Source organism: Protopterus annectens, chromosome 12.part0 (assembly GCF_019279795.1).
Source record: "Protopterus annectens isolate FY-2018-M chromosome 12.part0, PAN1.0, whole genome shotgun sequence".
NCBI classification, from domain to species: domain Eukaryota; kingdom Metazoa; phylum Chordata; order Ceratodontiformes; family Protopteridae; genus Protopterus; species Protopterus annectens.
The window spans coordinates 1,373,835,956-1,373,854,771 of NC_056746.1; the positions used below are offsets into that span (position 1 = coordinate 1,373,835,956).

Genomic DNA, 18,816 nt, shown 5'->3' on the forward strand with positions numbered 1-18,816 from the left:
GGGTACCTTTCATCTCAGGCCACCCATACGAAACCCGGTATTTCCCTGGAACTTGAATCTAATGCTGTTTCAACTCATGTTGGAACCTATCGAGCCAGCTTTGACGTGTCCACTTAAGTTTCTATCCTGGAAAACCCTGTTACTGGTGGCAATCACTTCAGCTCGCAGAATTTCGGAGCTACAGGCATTGTCGATTAGACCCCTGTATATAGTCTTTCACCCAGACAGGGTCACCTTGTGTTCTAATCCATCCTTTCTGCCGAAAGTATGTTCAGTGTTTCATATTAATCAATCCATTGAGCTTCCCACCTTTTTCAGGAACCATTCTAATAAAATGGAATACATGTTGCACTAATTGGACGTCCACAGACAGCTGACATTTTATCTGGATAGAACCAAGGAATGTAGGAAATCAGATCAACTCTTTGTTTCCTATGCGGACAATAAGAAAGGACTGGCAGTAACAAAATGCACGTTATCTAAGTGGCTGTCAGACTATAAATTTTGTCTATTCATCCTCCAAGCAGTCTCTTCCGTTCAAACCTAAAGCTCATTCTACCAGGGCTGTTTCCACTTCTCTGGCCCACGCCGATCATTTGCCATTGGATACTATATGTGCGGCGGCTACTTGGGCCAAGCCTCATACGTTTATTACTCACTACAAAGTGGACAGGACCTCCAGGGACAGGGCTTCCTTTGGTTCCACGGTTCTCTGGAATGTTCTTCCGTGAGCCACCCAGGGTTGCGGTGCTAGGGACACTACCCGTGCGTAAGAACAAACGGCGAGATCGAACAATTTCACATAAAGAAGTTATGTTCTTACCATAACGTTCCATGTGAATTGTTCATCTCACCTCCGTCCCCCTCCTCGTCCTGGAAGAACGAGTACGACTGATGTCTGGTTACCTTCTTGGTGTTACCTGGCACTACCTGATTCTTGTTAGGTGTGCTCATCACTGTATGCCTGTCTGTCTATAATTTGAGTATTACGATCTCGTGTGGATGGAAGCGTAGGCAAGGGGGTCAGCTATGTTCTTGAAGTCTGTTTTTTTAGCAAACTAGATCTGAGGGATAGCTGCAGGGGATCATGGGATAGGGACTGTGCCTCAAGCTTCTCTTAGATGCAGAGCTTGCGATGTGGCCGACTCGGAGCCGAAGGTCGGCTCCGATCCTGTGCGTAAGAACAAAGGCGAGATGAACAATTCACATGGAACGTTATGGTAAGAACATAACTTCTTTTTTGATACCCTCCCTGTGGAAGGAATAAAGTTACCTTTTTGAAGTTTCCAGTAGTTTATTCAATTAAGTAGATATATGGACACCAGTTCATATTTTATCTTTTAAATGCAGTATGTAGACTTTCTTTTCAGATATGACTGGGAGCTGAATTTTGCAGGTGTGGTCAGTAAATAAAAAGATATGCTGCTGTAGTACATCACTGAGTTGGTGATCATTGTGTGACATACTTTTTACATATGAGAAACAGTCTCGTTATCTGCTGCAAGGACATGTACTAACAGATTACTCTTGCTTTTTTTTCAAGAGGAAGCAGAAACGTCAGATAAAGCACTTCCAGCAGAAATCCTGCCAGCAGGAGATTACACCACACTGCTACAGAATGAAGAAGAAGGATTTGCACTTGAACCAGTAGATGCTTCTGGTAAGATTCTTCACAAAGCAATGAAATCTTTTCACTGCATTTCTGCTGCTTGTGTAAGAAGTGGATGACTTTTATTTGTTTTGTGTCTTACAGCAGAGATATTTCATATTCTGCATTATCCTATCCATCCACTTTGACCTTTAGGATATCGTTGTCAAGAAGATTGACCCAGCAACTTCAGCTACTTTGAAATGTTCAAGCTCCTTCCCTGCTCACATGATGCTTCTCTCTCTCTCTCCTGTGCTCTTCAGATCTAATTTGCTATCCAAAACAACTAAATGCTCTTGCTACACTTGCAGCTAAGTGAACTTTTACTCTTTATTTCCCTTCTTTATCTGATTTCATGGTGGTTTTGACATTAAAAGTTGTTTGTTGATTTTTCTCAAATTTTTTTCTGCTCATTTCTGTGTTTACTGTTTGTATTATGGACTAACAGTCAAACTTTAGAAAGTGTAGCCACTGTGGCCACAAGATCCTACCTCAGGATACCCACAAGCTCTGTGTGGTATGCTTGAGATTGAGACACTTAAGGCACCTCCTGTTATATTTGTAGGGCCTTCAGCCCTCACTCACTGCAGGATCATACCAGCAAACTTATTTTAAAGGGTCTCCTGCCCTCTTTTGATGATAAGGAGCAGAAAAAAAAGGAAAAGAAAAGCAGAGAAAGGACAGTGAAGGACAAGGAGAAGTAGAAAATAAAGTCTGATGACAAAGCTCAGAAATCTTTGCCTTCCACTAAGGCATCGGGAGTTTAACTAGTACAGGAGACATTGGCTCTGATGGCATTGGTGCAGTCCACTTCCAAGTTGCCTGGACCATCTTGAATGGAGAGTATCATTATTTCTGATTACTGTCTTTGGAGAATGGCCAGTAGCCATTCTTCAGAGCAGGACATGTGAAAAAAAAATGTGCCCCTCCCCCACTTCTTCCCTTTAGTCCACAAGGTCATTTTGGACCCCTCCACTGGATATTGAGCGGGATTATTTGGTGAGAGCCTTCTTCAAGGCCCAAATTGCTGCACTTTCCGTCATCGTTTTTAGGGTAGACCTTGTTGGCCCTTTGATTCCGATACAGCAAAGCTGATGTCCTCCTTCAGCACTACTGCATACAATCCTTCAGTGCCACTGTCTCAGTCCATGGCTTGTATGACTCCAGTTTCTTTGGTGTCCAGTGTATCTCAGTTCTGGGTCCATGATACCTTCTTCAGTGCTAACTTGTTCAGCACCATTTTCGAATCTAGGTGCTTTAATGTTCAAGGTTTTGGCACTGATCTCAGTGTTGAAGCCATCTGGACCATCTGATGTGCATCTGCTGTGCAGATAGCTTCCACTTCAGTTTTCATTTTTTTAAGGGAATTGTTACCTGTCCATTGACGGAGGCGGGGGAAGTAATGTCAGTGTCAGCTCCCTGTGCAGCACCACTCAGTTTGAAACCGTGATTCCTTGGCATCAATTCCTATGTCAGAGCAGATCTCAGTGCCTCAAGTCCTTCCTCCAGAGGGATCTCCACCAGTCTACAGGGAATTTGGTTTAGTCCCTGGAGCCACCTTGCAAGCAAAAGGAGGCACATAAACACCTCTGTGGAGTCTTTAACCCCAGACACACCCCTTGATGCAGGGGACGATCCCTCCTTGACTCTTTATTTTCATTCCTTATTTGATTTGGTGGTGGTTTTGACATTAAAAGGTATTTGTTGATTTTTGTCAATTTTTCTGCTCATTTCTGTGTTTACTGTTTGTATTATAGACACCAGAGGACACCAGATTTGGCAAAAATGATAAAATTGATGAGACAGAGGGGTACGTTGCCAAGTGAGTCCCCCATTCCCTGTTGAGTAGGCTCTGTTTGAGGCATTTAGCTCTGCTCCCTCTACCTGCTTGGTGGTCCATCCTGCTGTCCACATGATGGACTTGGCACCAGAGAGGGTCTGATGGGAAACTGTTGTAGCAGATTTCATCCCCAGAAAACCAGACCAAATTCTACAGCTGCCTAAATATGATATACCACACTTCATCAAAGGCCCTCTGGTAGAATTTGTTACTGTAGAAGCAGCTACTAAGAAGGAGATCTCCAAAATGAGCTCTGCTGTACATTCTCCTAATAATGAGCCCTTAGACGATGGATAACATGGTAAAGTGAATTTATACCTCATGCACTAAACTATCTTACATGCATAATTAGCTTTCAAAGGGCCATAGAGGAGCAGACCATGGACCCTCTGAGAAAACCTGACATGTCTAATACTCAAACGCAGATCAAGTCACAAGTGGCCTCTTTGCTAATGATATCTAATGCTTCCATTAGGCTGTTGTACAATGCCTCTTTTGGAGTAGTTACAGTAGCAGGCCCAGGCAAAGTTTTGAAATTTTGGGTCTATATTAGAAGAGCGAAGAGACTTAAGAGTGAACGCTCTTTCATTTACACGTAAAGCCCGAAGTCTGAAAAGAGCAAAGTTACAGAACTGTGATTTTTTTCCCCAGAGAAAAAAATCGCTAGGCCCTTCTCGGGACTTTTCTGTTTTCTCCACTGTAGTGTGGTCTTGGAGTTGGTATATTTAAGTAGGGGGTTGTGGGTGCACAGCCCCCCACATCGCATGGTGTGGGGGGCAGTGCCCCCCACTTTATTTTGTCTTTATAATTTTTTTTTTTTTGGAACAGCATTTTACCTGTTGACGAAAGAGCATTCGGTCTCAAGTCACTTCGCTCTTCTAATATAGACCCGAAATTTCATGCCTGGCTACACTTATGTGATTTCACAGACCACTTTAAGACGTCCTTCTTTTATGCCACTTATGACTGATCCACTCTTTTTGGATCAAAAATTAAAGAACACCTATTGATATGTGAGCAGGAAGGGAGGACACTGCATGTCACTAGAGCTTGAACCCCTCAAAGGTTCTTGTCCAGGAATTAGAGGAGTTCCGAGGCACCCTGGCTTAAAGAAAACACACAGTGTTTTCCCTTTAATTCTTTTTCAGACTGGGAATCATAGCAGAAAAGGCCTCCTCAATGGATGCCATCCTAGGTGCAGTGGGGGGGGGGGGTCCCGTAAAATGAGGGTTTCCAAGGTCCTTCCTCCTGGAAGCAACCTCAGTGTCTCTGATGGCATGGCTAAATGCTCCACTCTGAAGGCATTCCAGAGTCGACTGTGTCTTCATCTCATTTCTTGGATGGCCATCATGTGGGACACATTTTTGAGGAGCATAATATCCAGAGGCTACATAATTCCCTTCACAACAAAATCCAGACCCTCCCCACTTCCCCCTCCAGGTGTTCTTCCTCCACCAAAAATGTCAGTAGCAAAGGAGATCTCTCAATTCCACCAAAAAAGGAGCCATCCAAGAAGTCCCACCAGATAAGAAAGAATCCAGAGTCTACTCCAGACGCTTTTCATTTTTCAAAGAGTCAAAAGACCTCAGGCCCATTCTGAATTGAAGTGGACTAAACAATTGCATAAAGCTGACAAAGTTCTAGATAGATACAGTACAAGCCATACTTTCTTGTTTGCAGGAAGTGGGCTGGATGTGCTAGGTAGATCACCAGGATGCTTATATCCACATAAAGGTTACCAAAATGTCCAGAAGGTGTTTCGGTTTCAGGCTGGGAGTCGATCATTACCAGTGTTGTGCACTTCCATTCTGTCTCACCAGAGCCCCAGAGGTATTCACTAAATGCATGGCAGTCATTGCAGCCCACCTGAGGCTGAAAGGGATCCATATATCCCCATACTAGGATAGTTGGCTTGTAGCCATCACAACAAGGGAGTCCCTCATAATAGCTACAGATTATTTGCTTTGCTTGAGTCTGGCCTTAGGCATTTCAATAAACTCTACAAAGTTGCTGCTAGAGCCTTCACAGACTCTCACTGGATGCCATCTGGGCACTAGGTTTAGTATTGTTAAGCTTCCTGAAGACAGGCTCGTAATTCTTAGTACCATGGTTTCCAAATTTCTGCATATCACCACTCTTCCAACATCCATAGTTTTGAAGATATTGGGCATGATAGAGGCCTCAGTCCAGCTGATTCCTCATGCAATATTACAAATGAGAATGCTGCAGTGGACCTTAAGTGTGTGGAGGTTCCAGTTCTCAGGTAAAACCCATTCAGCTGTCGTCTGTCTGCAAACAACACTTGAAACAGTGGATTCAGTCTCCCACTGTTCTAGCTAGAAAAACATTCACTCTGATGTTGTCAATCTTCATTCTTGATGACAGGGACTCAGATGTTCTTCGTGTTTCACTGTTGCAGTCATCACTTTTGGGTTATCTGCTTGCAGTAGCCCTCAGTCGGCCTGATTAACAAAGTCTTGGGTCCAGCTTTGGTTGCTGTCCATTCTTCCATGACGTCAGGTTGTCAGGGGTATAAAACATGCAGCCGATGCCATTACATCAGTCTTTCCTGCCGTGCGGTGCCCGAAGCAGAAGCAGTTCGCAAGTGCTGGTCAGCCGACTCCTGAAATTTTCATTTTCGAGTTTCAGAACCGAAGTCTTCAACTAAAGCTAAGTACCCCGTCGGGGAAACTTTTTCTTGCTCCTTACCGATGTCAGTAAAAGTTAATAATTGCATTACTTGTGGAAAGCAAATACCTCATAAAGATTTTTATTCGTACTGTATTCCTTGCCTAGGCCGTGACCACAACGTACCGTGCTGTCGGTTTTGTGCTTTATTTAATCAACGCATTATCCGTCGTCGGTATATTTTCGCCTCTAAATATTTTGGTTCTCGGTTTAATTATCCAGAAATGTCATCGGTTAGCCATCCGACTACCGGGATTCCGAAAACAAACGCAAGGATAAAGACAGAGACAAGCCGCCGAGGTCCAAAACTGCCGGCGACGCTTCTCCTAAGCCAGTCGCCAGTTTGACGGTACTCAGTGAGGCGCTTTCACAGCCCCTGATACCCGCTAGTTCTGATTCACAGGCCTCTACTGAGACCAATCCGGTATGCTGTGAGATGCTTCAATTATGGAACCTGCGGATGTCTGTACCTTGGATGGGTCCGGAGCCGCTGTGCAGGCACCAGCTTCCGAGGGTGTATTCAGGCCTACGGACTTGCGTATTAAACCGATGCCTCCTTCTTCTTTTAGGCCTAAATCTCGAAACATGCCTAAAAAACTTACGCCCAGGCTGCATGCTCAGGCCTCTATGCCTAAAAAACAAATGAAGATCTTATAACTTTAATCAGGGGAAGCCAGCCTCCCCCTTCTAAGAGACCTAGGACTGAAGTTGTTTGTGAATCCTCTGATTTGGATTCTGATTTTTCTGATTCTTCTGATGATCTGGATTTGCCCTTATCTACTTATGAGGATTCTGATGCAGAGGACTCTATTCCCTCTGCTTCCCCTCCAGAGGATTTTTCTTTAGGTGAAACCTTACATACTCTAAGGGAACATTTCCACTGGGAAAGCCAGGAATTTTCCTATTCAAAAAAGAGGCTTAGGGATTTCTTACTCCTGCCTCAGCATAGGCCTTTAGCTATTCTTCCTGTAGTAGACATTGTTGATGATGCTTTTTCGGAATCTAGTTTGGCCCTTGATTCTTTGCCTCTTGCTCCCAGAAAACCTGACAGATATTACAGGGTTCTTGATTCACACAAGTTCCTTTTTAAAAATCCTATTGCGGATCCAGAGACTATTTCACAGGAACCCAAGGGCATTAAGGCTTCTACTGCTAAAAATCCTACCCCTTCTGATAGAGACTCCAGGGCGCTGGATAGATGAGGTAAGAAGGTTTATACTTCTGCAACCTTGGCCATTAGGGCTTTAAACTGCCAGTTTCATATGTTAAAGTATCAACAACATGTTATTGTATTGCTTAAGCAGAAAATGATGTTGATTCCTGACTATGCGGAAAATAAAGTATTACAGGATTTAATGCATTCTGCTGAACAGGTTGGAAAACATATTTTGCAATGTGGATTTATTTCTTTAGAGGCCTCTTGCAGGGCTACTGTTACTGGTTCTGTGCTCAGAAGGCATGCTTGGCTTAAGGAGCAATCTTTACCTGATCATGTTAAAGCTAAATTGCTGGATGCTCCCTTAAATCAGGACCGCCTGTTTGGTAACAAGGCTGAGGAAGTTCTTAAAATGATGGAAGATAAAGCTAAATCTATGCAAACTGTTAAAGATTTCTTACAAGTGCAGCCTCCTAGATTTAGTAGGCACTGGCCCTCTAAGAATTTGTCCTTTCCAGCCTCTTCAAGGTCTTCTCAAGCCAAACCCAGACATAGCAGAAACCCCAGTTTTCAGTCCCAGGGGACACACAAGACCAAGCAGTGGGGGGTTTCCGCACCCAAATCAGGGAGTAGTAAGACTCCCCCTATGGAAAACAGTCTCAATGACTTGCCACTAAAACTGCCAAGCACTTTCCAACTGTATGCTCCTTTAGGCGGAAAGATTGGTCTGCAGGCCAAAAACTGGGAACTCATTACCCAGGACAAATAGGTTTTAAACATAGTGTCCCAAGGATACAGATTTCACTTCCACACCTTACCAACACCAAGCGGATGGCCAAATCTACCCCCAAATCAGTGGGCAGAGGCCCAAAAGCAAGTACTCTCTCTCTTAAACATGGAGGCTATTAAGTTGGTACCAGAAGAAGAAAAGGGACAAGGGCTGTATTCGAGACTTTTCTTGGTACCCAGAAAAGGCAATATGTGGCATCGTATCCTGGACCTTTCTACTCTAAATACCTTTCTGGTGATTCCAAAATTCAAGATGCTGACTCTTCACCAGCTGCTTCCTATGCTAGGCAAAGATGCATGGTTTGCAACACTAGATTTAAAAGAAGCATACTTGCACATCCCTATCAGGGAGTCTTGCAGAAGATACCTACGCTTCAAAGCAGGCTACATGCACTATCAGTTCTCTGCACTGCCCTTTGGCTTATCTACTGCGCCCAGGGTATTCACAAAGTGCCTAGTTCCAGTCATTGCATTCTGCAGGCAAAGAAATATTAAAATATACCCATATCTGGATGATTGTCTAATTCAGGCAGAAAGCCAGGACATACTTTTGAATCATCTGGTCTTTGTTCAAAGGGTACTGACTTGTCTGGGGTACACCTTAAACAAAAATAAATCACACCTGGTACCCTGTCAACAAATTATATTCCTGGCAGCAAGCTTGAATACAACTTCCCAGATGGCTTTCCACACGCCAGAGAAACAGATTCATTTCACAACCTACTTCAAACAAGTGGCCACAAAAACTCAGCTATCTGCAAGGCAAATACTGCAAGCATTGGGGTTCATGGCCTCCTGCATTCTTCTAATTCCATATGCAAGGCTGCATATGAGGAAACTGCAATGGTATCTCAAAAGCCTATGGTGTCAGCATTCACAGGATCTAGAAGCAACGATTCCTATCATACCTTGCCTACGCCTAGAGTTCCTTTGGTGGACAGAGGCCTGCCACCAAAACGGGACTACCATTCATACTACCCCCTGCCGCCCAAACCTTAACAGACGCATCGGACTATGCATGGGGGGGCCCACCTGGCAGGGAAGTGCATTCAGGGCAAACGGAACCCAAGTCAAATGCACCTGCATATCAATCAAAAAGAAATGTTAGCTGTGCAGAATGCTCTGACAGCCTTCAAGGGCCACATTCTTCCAGGACAATTACTGATAAAGATGGACAACACCACTGTTATGTGGTACATAAACAAGCAGGGTGGTACACATTCTTACCCCTTCTGCAGACTAGCCATGGCATTGTGGAACACCGCCCTGAGCTATCAAGTACATTTACAAGATCAATTCCTGCCAGGAAAACTAAATACACTGGCAGATGAACTAAGCAGAAACCTCATGGACCCACATGAGTGGAAACTAGAACCAAGGATTTTCAACATGTTGCCAAGCAAATGGGGGAGCCCAGATATAGACCTGTTTGCCTCTCCTCAAAAGTATCAGTTGGACAAATTCTGCACAAGGATTCCCCACAAACAAGCTTGGAAAGTGGATGCTCTGGCCTTCAGCTGGAAAAACCTATCAGTTTATGCCTTTCCCCCTCTGCCTCTGCTCTCCAAAGTACTACTAAAGATCAAACAAGTCAAACAAGACAAACCAATGATTATTTTGATTGCACCAGACTGGCCACATCATCACTGGTACCCCCTCTTGTGCAGTGTGTCACTATGGGCTGCATGGCACCTGTCTCAGACTCCTACTCTATTGTCTCAGCAGGAGAACCAAATTCTGCACCCTCAACTTCAAACACTGAATCTAGCAGCCTGGCTAATTACATAATTTCTCCTTTACCATCCCTCAGTAAACCAGTGATGGATATCATTTTAGAGGCAAGGAGGCCTAGTACCAGAAAGTCCTACGCTGAAAAATGGAAAAGATTCTGTGACTGGAACCAAGCTCAAGGGATGAGCACAACAGTGCCCAATTTACCTCAGATTTTACAATACCTAACTGAGATGTTTCATAAGGGCCTGTCTTTCTCCTCCATCAAAATTCACACCTCAGCCATCTCAGCTCATTATAACACATCCACTACTTAAGCAGTTCCTCAGAGGGGCCAAAATTCTACGACCACCCAGGAGAGGTCCTACTCCAGTCTGGGACCTCAGCTTTGTATTGGAAAAGCTCACCCTTCCCCCTTTCTAGCCAGCTGCCACTGTGGACTTAAAATTCCTTTCTTGGAAAACAGCTTTCCTTTTGGCAATCACTTCAGCAAGACGGGTATCTGAATTACAGGCCTCATGGCAGTGGAGCCTTTCATCATCTTTCATGTGGACAGGGTGTCCCTCAGGATCAATCCCTCCTTCATGCCGAAGGTGGTATCCAGTGTGGCTCTTAATCAGTCCATACATTTGCCAACCTTCTTTCCTAATCCACAGAACAAAGGGGAACAGATTCTGCACTCCTAAGATAACTTACATTCTACTTGGACAGAACTAAACCTCAAAGGAAATCTGATAAACTGCTGATGGCATTTGCTGCCGGGGCAGAGGGGAAGGCCATTTCAAAGCAAACCATTTCCAAATGGATAGGCCATTGCATTCATTTCTGCTACAAACACCATGGAAAACCTATCCCACAGGGTATCAAACCCCACTCTACCAGGGCTGCATCTACCTCTACAGCCTTTCTCAGAGGCATCCCTACCAGGGACATCCTAGAAGCCACTACCTGTAGTTCTGTACATACTTTCACCAAGCATTACCATCTGCCAATTTTCTCTAAATACAGAGCTGGCTTTGCCACTGCAGTCTTGCAGGGCCTTTTAGCTGGTCCTAATTCTATTTAAATTCCTCCTCCCATCCTTAGCTTTGGGAATCCACTCAAAAGTGATGACTGCATCAGTGAAACACGAAGAACATAGTACAGTTGTGTACACGTACCATAAATGTAGATGTTCGCGTGTATTCACTGTTGCAGTCCTGGTTACCCTCCCTCCAGCCCCCTTCTTTTTTTGGATATACCTCTACATTCCTTTTGCTATCTTCAAAAGCTTTTTGGTGTATTTGCTTTTTTGTTGGAGGTATTACCTTGTATATTTATAGATTTAATTGCTTCCCATTAAGGGGGCACCTGACATCTGGGACAGGAAAAACTGATGTAATGGCGTCGGCTGCATGTTTTATACCCCTGACGACCTGATGTCATGGAATAAGGAACATCAACCAACGCAGGACTCAAGACTTTGTTAATCAGGCCGACTGAGGGCTACTGCAAGCAGATAACCCAAAAGTGATGACTGCAACAGTGAATACACTCGAACATCTACATTTATGGTAAGTGTACACAACTGTACTTTCTGACCCCTCGGAACCAGCTCGGCCATTATACAGATTACTCCAACCAAAAAACTCTCGACCTAAGACACTACCCATAATGTCCCTCTCTCCATTACCCCAGATCTCGTTTGCTGCTTTGATAACAAAAGATGTCAGCCAATACTCTCCAGCTAAGTGCTTTAATTTGATCTATATATCTATATATATTCCCTTAAAACTTGCTCTCTATATTTTAGAATACTTTATTTTTTTTCTGTTGTATTATTTAGTGTGGTGTGTGTGCGTCTAAATCACCTCTACCCTTTTTACCTAACGGTATTCTTTATTACCATCATTGGTAATTTTTCCTTTCCTCTCTCCTCTTTTACCACTTCAGTAATCTCTTTCGATACCATCGCTGGTATTTTCCCTTTCTGATTACCTTTATAGGTAATTTCTCCCTATCATTGTTGGTAGGTTTCCTTCGTGTCCTTTATGAGTGTGTGTATGTGTGCGTGTGTGTGTGTGTGTGTGTGTGTGTGTGTGTGTGTGTGTGTGTGTGTGTGTGTGTGTGTGTGTGTGTGTGTGTCTGTGTGTGTGTGCATTATCTCTTTAAAATGGCAGAGAAGCAGAAAGGCACATCTGGTTTTAAGCAGTGCCAAAATTGTTGAAGATAGATGTCCAATTCAGATGGGTATCTTTTGTGCATATATTGCTTGGGTGTGCCCCATCTAGAAACTAATTGTAAGATCTGCCAAGGTTTTAGTTCCAGAACCTTGACAGACTGCCGGAATAAGTTGATTTTAAAGGGGTTATTAAAATCCTCCTTTGAAGAAGACCTCACTAAACCAGAGTCTTCTAAATTTGAACAAAAAAAGAGAAGTCATTCAATGCCTAGCTCACCATTGGTAGCAGACTCCAAAAGGCATAAGTTTCTAGTTCCTTCAGTCTCTTCAGAACCGAAGAGTAAGGTCCCAAAGCTAATTGTGAAACAGCCTTCAGCACCAGCAGTCACGACCCCCTTGGTACCGACAGTTTTGGCACCGATCTTAACAACCTCAGCTCCAGAAGACCAACCACATTGAGAAAAGCGTTTAGCAGTAGATGCCATGGTGGTGGTGGCAGCCACCAAAAAGGAACTTGCCGAGGAGAGTTCCACTGTCCACCCGCCTAACTGAGAGTCTCAGACGATGGGCAGGTTTTGGAAGTGGGTCTTTGCGTCATTCACCTTTGCTCTTAGGTCCTTCAGTTTCATGGCACACTTTACCAGACTCCAAAGGGATCTGATAAAGGAGCTATTGGATACCCTCGCTGGACGAGGTGTGGGATAATGCTGCCTCTCAGCTTGCCACCCTGGAGACTATCGACCTCATCTATGTGGCTCATCATTCATGCAGCCAAAGGAATGACTAGGACAGTGGGTTCAGGCATTACCATGAGGTACCATACCTGGATGCGCTTGTATGACTTCATAGAACCTTTCAAGTCTTCCTTCATCAATGCTTCTATTGACAGATCTTCCTTGTTTGTCCCCAATGTCAGAGACAGACTAGGCAGGTGTGAAAAAGATGGAAAGACCCTTTCTGCTGTAGGCATTCATTTCTCTACTCCTCAACAATCCTATTCTAGGAATCAGAGGAGTGGAAGAATGTGGTTCAGAAAGTCCCAAGGGCCTTTTCAGGACACATGTGGTGAATACTCCCCTCAGGGCAGAGGGGGAGTTCAAGTGGAGGACGCCCTCCACATGTCAGAGGAGGTCCATGAAATCAGGTTTCCAGAGATTCTTTCTCCAGGCATCCCTAACAGTGCTCATGAATGGAGGCCTGATTGTTTACCTCTGGAAGCAGTCGGGGGAAGATTTTTCACTAAACCAGACACCCTGGCTGTTGACAACTGTGGATACTTGGGTGCAGAGAATTATCATCAGAGGTTACTAAATTCCCTTTACTCTCTCTTTCCAAAGACCCCAAAAATAGTTCTTGATGTTCCATCTAATCAGAGGGACCAAGCAGCAATAGAGATTTAGAAGCTGCTAGAAAAAAAAGAGTCATCCAAGAAGTCCCACCAGACCAAAGAGGATCCGGATTTTACTCAAGATTCTTTTTAGTTCCAAAAAAGACAGGGGATTGGAGACCAATTTTAGATCTCAGCCTTTTGAACAATTTTGTTCAGCAAACAAAATTCCAGATGGTCACAGTTCAGTCTATCCTTCCCTTTCTAGAGGAGAATGATTGGATGTGCTCTGTAGACCTTCAGGATATGTATTACCACATAAAGATGGACAAATGCTCCAGAAGGTTCCTCTCCTTCTGGCTGGGAGCCAGTCATTTCCAATTAAGAGTGCTGCCCTTTAGTCTCACAACAGGCCCCATGGTGTTCACCAAATGCATTGCGTGGTAACAGCTCACTTGAGGCTAAGCAGATTCCGAGTGTTTCCATACCTGGACGACTGGCTTCTCACCGCCCCAACCAGGCATCTACTGCTTAAAGCCACAGACTTCATAGTAAACCTTTTCCAGTCTTTGGGAATTATGACCAACAGAGAGAAATCACAGCTGACTCCAACACAAGTCCTAGAAATTATAGTAGCACGCCTCAATACAGTTACTTGTGAGCCTCTCTACATCTACACAGATTACAAAAATTAAGGTCGCAAGTACAACTAATTATTTCCAAAAACAAGGTTCCTGCTTTTCTCATCTCGCAAGCTCTGGGATCTATGGCAGCGACCATAATTTTAGTACCCTTCACAAGGTATCACGTGAGGCTGCTTCAATAACTCTTAGTGTTGCAATGGTCGATACTGACACAGCCAATGTTTTATATGATTTTGATAACAAATCACTGCAAGAAGGATTTATCTTGGTGGATGAAGTCAGAGGAAAATCTATGGGGCTGCACCTTCACTTCTCCGCCCACTGCCATAGTGACCACGGACGCTTCCCAGATCGGGTGGGGGGCATTATCTGGGAAGCACAGCTCAAGGCACTTGGTCTCCAAAAGAGGGCAGTTTGCTCATCAATGTCCTAGAATTGAGGGCGGTGCTTCTAGGGTTCCAAGCCTTTCAGTCTGTCTTTCCTTCAGTGGCGGTTGTAGTCCAGTCAGACAACATGTCTGTAGTCTGGTACATCAACAAGCAAGGTAGAACCATATCCTACCCCCTGTGTCAGGAAACTCTCAGGATATGGCAATAGGCTATCTCTTCCAACCACTTTCTAATAAGAAAGCATATCCCGGGAAGCTCCAATGTGGTAACAGACAAACTGAGCAGATGCATCCTCCTGCCTCACGAGTGGTCTCTCAATCCCAAGGTAGTGATAACAATTTTTCATCACTGGGGCTAGCCTTGCTGCAATCGTTTTGCCTCCCCAATAAGCAACAAATGCAGAAGCTACTTTGCCCTAATCCCCCCCGCAGGAGGAGTCCCCGAGAGACGCACTCTCCACAATTGGCCCTGGGACTACTTTACACCTTTCCCCTCAATCCCTCTCATTCCTCTATTCTTGAAGAAAGCCCAAAGATTGAGAAGCTAAGTGATCCTCATTGCACCTTATTGGCCCCATCAAGTCTGGTTTCCCTTCCTTTGGCCTCACCTGATTAACCATCCTTGGATTCTGGACCCAGTTCCAGACCTGCTATCTCAGCCACGGGGATTGGTGCATCTCAGCCTTCACAGTCTCAAGCTGACATAGGAAATTACCTTCCCCAGTTCAAAAAATCCATCTGAAGTTGTAAATCTTTATTCATACTTTACAGATAAGACCTCGGTTTCGTTCTCGGAACCAAAATGGCCATTTCCCAGCTCGTGCAAGCCAAAAGCTCTCAGCTAAGAACCTACCCACAATCCCCCTCTCCTAGATACTCCAGATCTCGTTTGCCGCGCACCGGGTCAGATGTGTTTAGCCATCTCTCTCAAGCTAAGTAATAATTTGTTGTTTTTATGACAGTTTTTCTTCTGAATTTCAAAATATTAGTCAACATAGTCTTTTTTCTCTGTCGCCTGTAACCTAGGCCTATTTCCTACCCTGTTTTTTTTTTTTTTTTTGGTAATTTAAAATTTTACCTTTTTTGACTGTCCCTCTCTCCTGTATTTGACAGGCTTCCTTTACTGGTGGTATTCCCTAAAATGTTTTTTTCTACAGGATAGTATTGTTTCGTTTACCATGTCAGACAAAGTTAAATTGGGTTTTGAACAGTGTGACAAGTGTGGACGTAAGATGCCTAACTCAGATACACATGTCTGTTGTGTGTACTGTTTGGGCGTGGATGAATTGAAAGCTGATTGTGATATTTGTGCTGGTTTTTCTAATCAGACACTAGCAGAACGTAAAAATAAACTTATTTTAAAAGGTTTACTCAAGATACCTTTTTCGGAGGCTCTATCTAGGTCGGAGGTCTCACCCCCTCCTAAGACCAAAAAATATAAGGAAAAATGGAGTCACTCAGTCCCTGCATCTCTGTCAGTTAGGGAACTGAGTCCGTCCCGGGCTTCACCGGCACCAGGATCTGTGTCCTCTCCCTCAGTGCCGGCCATGGTATTCGCTCCTATCTCGGTTCCAAACACAGCACCACTGACTTCAGTGCTGTCTTTGGCTCCTACATCGGCTCCGATGACTGTTCATGCCTTGGCTCCATCCTGGTCCATGGTGCCGACAGCCTCTTCAGCTCCATGGGCTCCAATGACTGTGAATACCTTGGCACCATCCCTGTCCATGGTGCCGACAGCTTCTTCGGCTCCATGGGCCTTGATGACTGCACATGTCTTGGCACCATCCCCGGCCACGGTGCCGACAGTTTCTTTGGCTCCATTGGCTCCAAAACCCGATTTCATGCCAAGGACTAGATAATTCGCTTACTTGCGATCCTTTCTTGGGGCAGAGGTTTAGTCCCTTTCTAGAAAGATCTGATTCCCCTTCTGCAGCCTGTTTTAGATCCACTAGGAGTATTTCTGAACTAGACTTAGTGCGGGTTGTAGACCAGCTTCTGGTAGCTAGGGGATTGCCCATTCCAGCTAGAACTGCTGTCCCCCATGGCTCGGAATCTTCTTTCTCATCTTCCCCTGCTTATCCCCCCCCCCAGTTCCCACTTTGGTGCATACTATCTCGGCTCCGACAGCAGTGCCTTCCCTGTCGGCACCCATCACCTTTGCAGCATCGGCTACGATGGAGCCGATGCTTTCTCGGAATGGTGCTTGGACTGTCCGTACCTTGGTACCTAATCTGGCACCTATTTTTTCGTTGGCACCGTCTATGTCCACAGTTCTGACAGTTCCCAGTTCTCTTGTCACCCCTCAACTGGAATTAGTCTCGGGTGCTCCTTCTGCAGAGGTGATGGATAAGGCCCTTCACTCTGAAGGCTCACAACCAGACCCTAGGACACCAGTATCAGAACCCCCTGTGAAGACAACCCCTTCTCCGGAATCCTCTTCAGAAGATCCCACTGTAGAACCATCCCGGAAGAAACGGTGCAAGAGGAAGCAGCTTGACCCCCCGGAGAAATCTATCACAGAAGACACTGATTGTGATGAAGAGGAAGGGTCCCCTCGTTCTCTCCCAGATGACGTTTCATTCGGAGACATTCTCGAAATCCTCAAACAGCAGGGGGAATGGAAGTCCTCTAACCCTGCTTCGGAGGAATCAGTGTTTCGGCAGGCCTTTCGTACCCAGCTGTCTACTTCCTGGGTGACCCCACTAGCAGATGATCTAGTTAAACTAATTGTGCAGCATGCCTAGAAGGCCCTAGACAATGTAGAACCTGTTCCCCAGAGGCCGGACAAAATTTTATCTACACGTGAAGACCAGCCCCATTGGTCCAAGCAGCTGACAGTTGACTCTGTGGTCATGGCGGCGGCCACCAAGAGGGAATTGGCACAAGATAGTTCCACTGTTCATCCTCCAAATAGGGAATCCCAGATCATGGGCAGACTGGGGAAACAGACTTATGCTTCAGTGACCTTCGCCATTTGGTCGTTGAATTATCTGGTGCACTTTACTCGCCTCCAAAGAGACTTAATTTCTGAAATGGCTTCCTCTTTGGTTGGGGTACTGCCTGATGAGGTGAGTGACACTGTCACCTCACAGCTAGCTACCCTTGAATCCATCTCAAACTCCTCGATGCATTTGATATCTCACACCATCGAGGGGGCAGCCCGAGCAACCGCATCTGGTGTTGTCATGAGATGTAATGCTTTGATGCAGTTGTGTGATTTTGCAGACCCTTTTAAATCTTCCTTCATTAACACGCCTGTCGATGAATATGCACTTTTTGGTCCCAAGGTATGTGACACACTTGCACATAGTGAGAAAGACAGAAAGACCTTGTCTGCTGTGGGCATATGTTTTTCCAACCCCCAGAGACCCTACTCCAGGAACCAGAAGGGGGGAAAGATATGGTTCAAGAAATCCCAAGGATCCATTCGTGACACTCGTGGTGAGCAATCCCCCTGGAGCAGAGGGGGCTACTCATATGAAAGACGTCCTTTATGGGGTAGAGGGGGTCCACGTAACCAGGGAGCCAGAGATTCTTTCTCCAGCAGACCTTACCAGCGCTGCTGAGCAGCTGCCCGATTACTTTCCTCTGGAAGCAGTCGGGGGTCGTTTCTCTCTGCATCTACTAGCCTGGCATCTTATTACTACCAATGTTTGGGTGCAGAGAATAATATCCAGACGCTGCCAAATACCTTTCGACCTAACTCCCAGACCCGTCAAATGAATCCCTGATGTACCACCCAATCAGAGGAGATTAGCAGCCTTAGAAATAGAAAAACTGCTAAGAAAAAGGGTCATCCAACCAGTCCCACCAGAACAGACAAGATCCGGGTTTTACTCGAGGTTATTTTTAGTGCCAAAAAAGACAGGGGACTGGAAACTAATCCTGGATCTCAGCCTTCTCAACAAATTTATCAAACCTCAAAAATTCCGGGTGGTCACAGTACAGTCCATTCTTCCCTTCCTAGGGAGAGACAATTGGATGTGTTCTATAGACCTACAGGATGCGTACTACCATATAAAGATGGGTCACCGCTCTTGGAGGTTTCTCCTCTTCTGGCTGGGAGCCAGTCACTACCAGTTCAGGGTACTGCCATTCGGTCTCTCAACAGCCCCCAGAGTGTTCACCAAATGTATGGCAGTTGTGGTAGCTCATCTTCGACTACAAGGATTCCAGGTGTTTCCCTATCTAGACGACTGGCTCCTTACTGCTCCGTCCGGGAATCTCCTAGTTCGCAGCCTTTCTTACACTCAAGATCTCGCTCTCCGCTTAGCGATTACAATCAACAAAGACAAATCTCAGATGTCTCCAACAAAGACACTGGAGTTTATTGAAGCGGTCTTCAACACAACATCCTGCCAAGCTTCTCTCCCCCCTCACAGACTTTTGAAAATAAGACACCAAATTCAAGCCCTTCTACCTCACACGTTTGTATCAGCAC

At 45.0% G+C, this 18,816-nt stretch overlaps 1 protein-coding gene across 1 annotated transcript in view; it reads left to right on the plus strand.

The window, feature by feature from the left end:
• The window catches only part of RAD21L1 (RAD21 cohesin complex component like 1), a 1,222,403-nt gene that overhangs the window by 435,979 nt on the left and 767,608 nt on the right, over nt 1-18,816 (plus strand). The window contains exon 7 of the mRNA XM_044089023.1: nt 1,544-1,660. Coding sequence (XP_043944958.1) covers nt 1,544-1,660 — 117 coding nt within the window. The remainder of the gene's footprint in view (nt 1-1,543; nt 1,661-18,816) is intronic.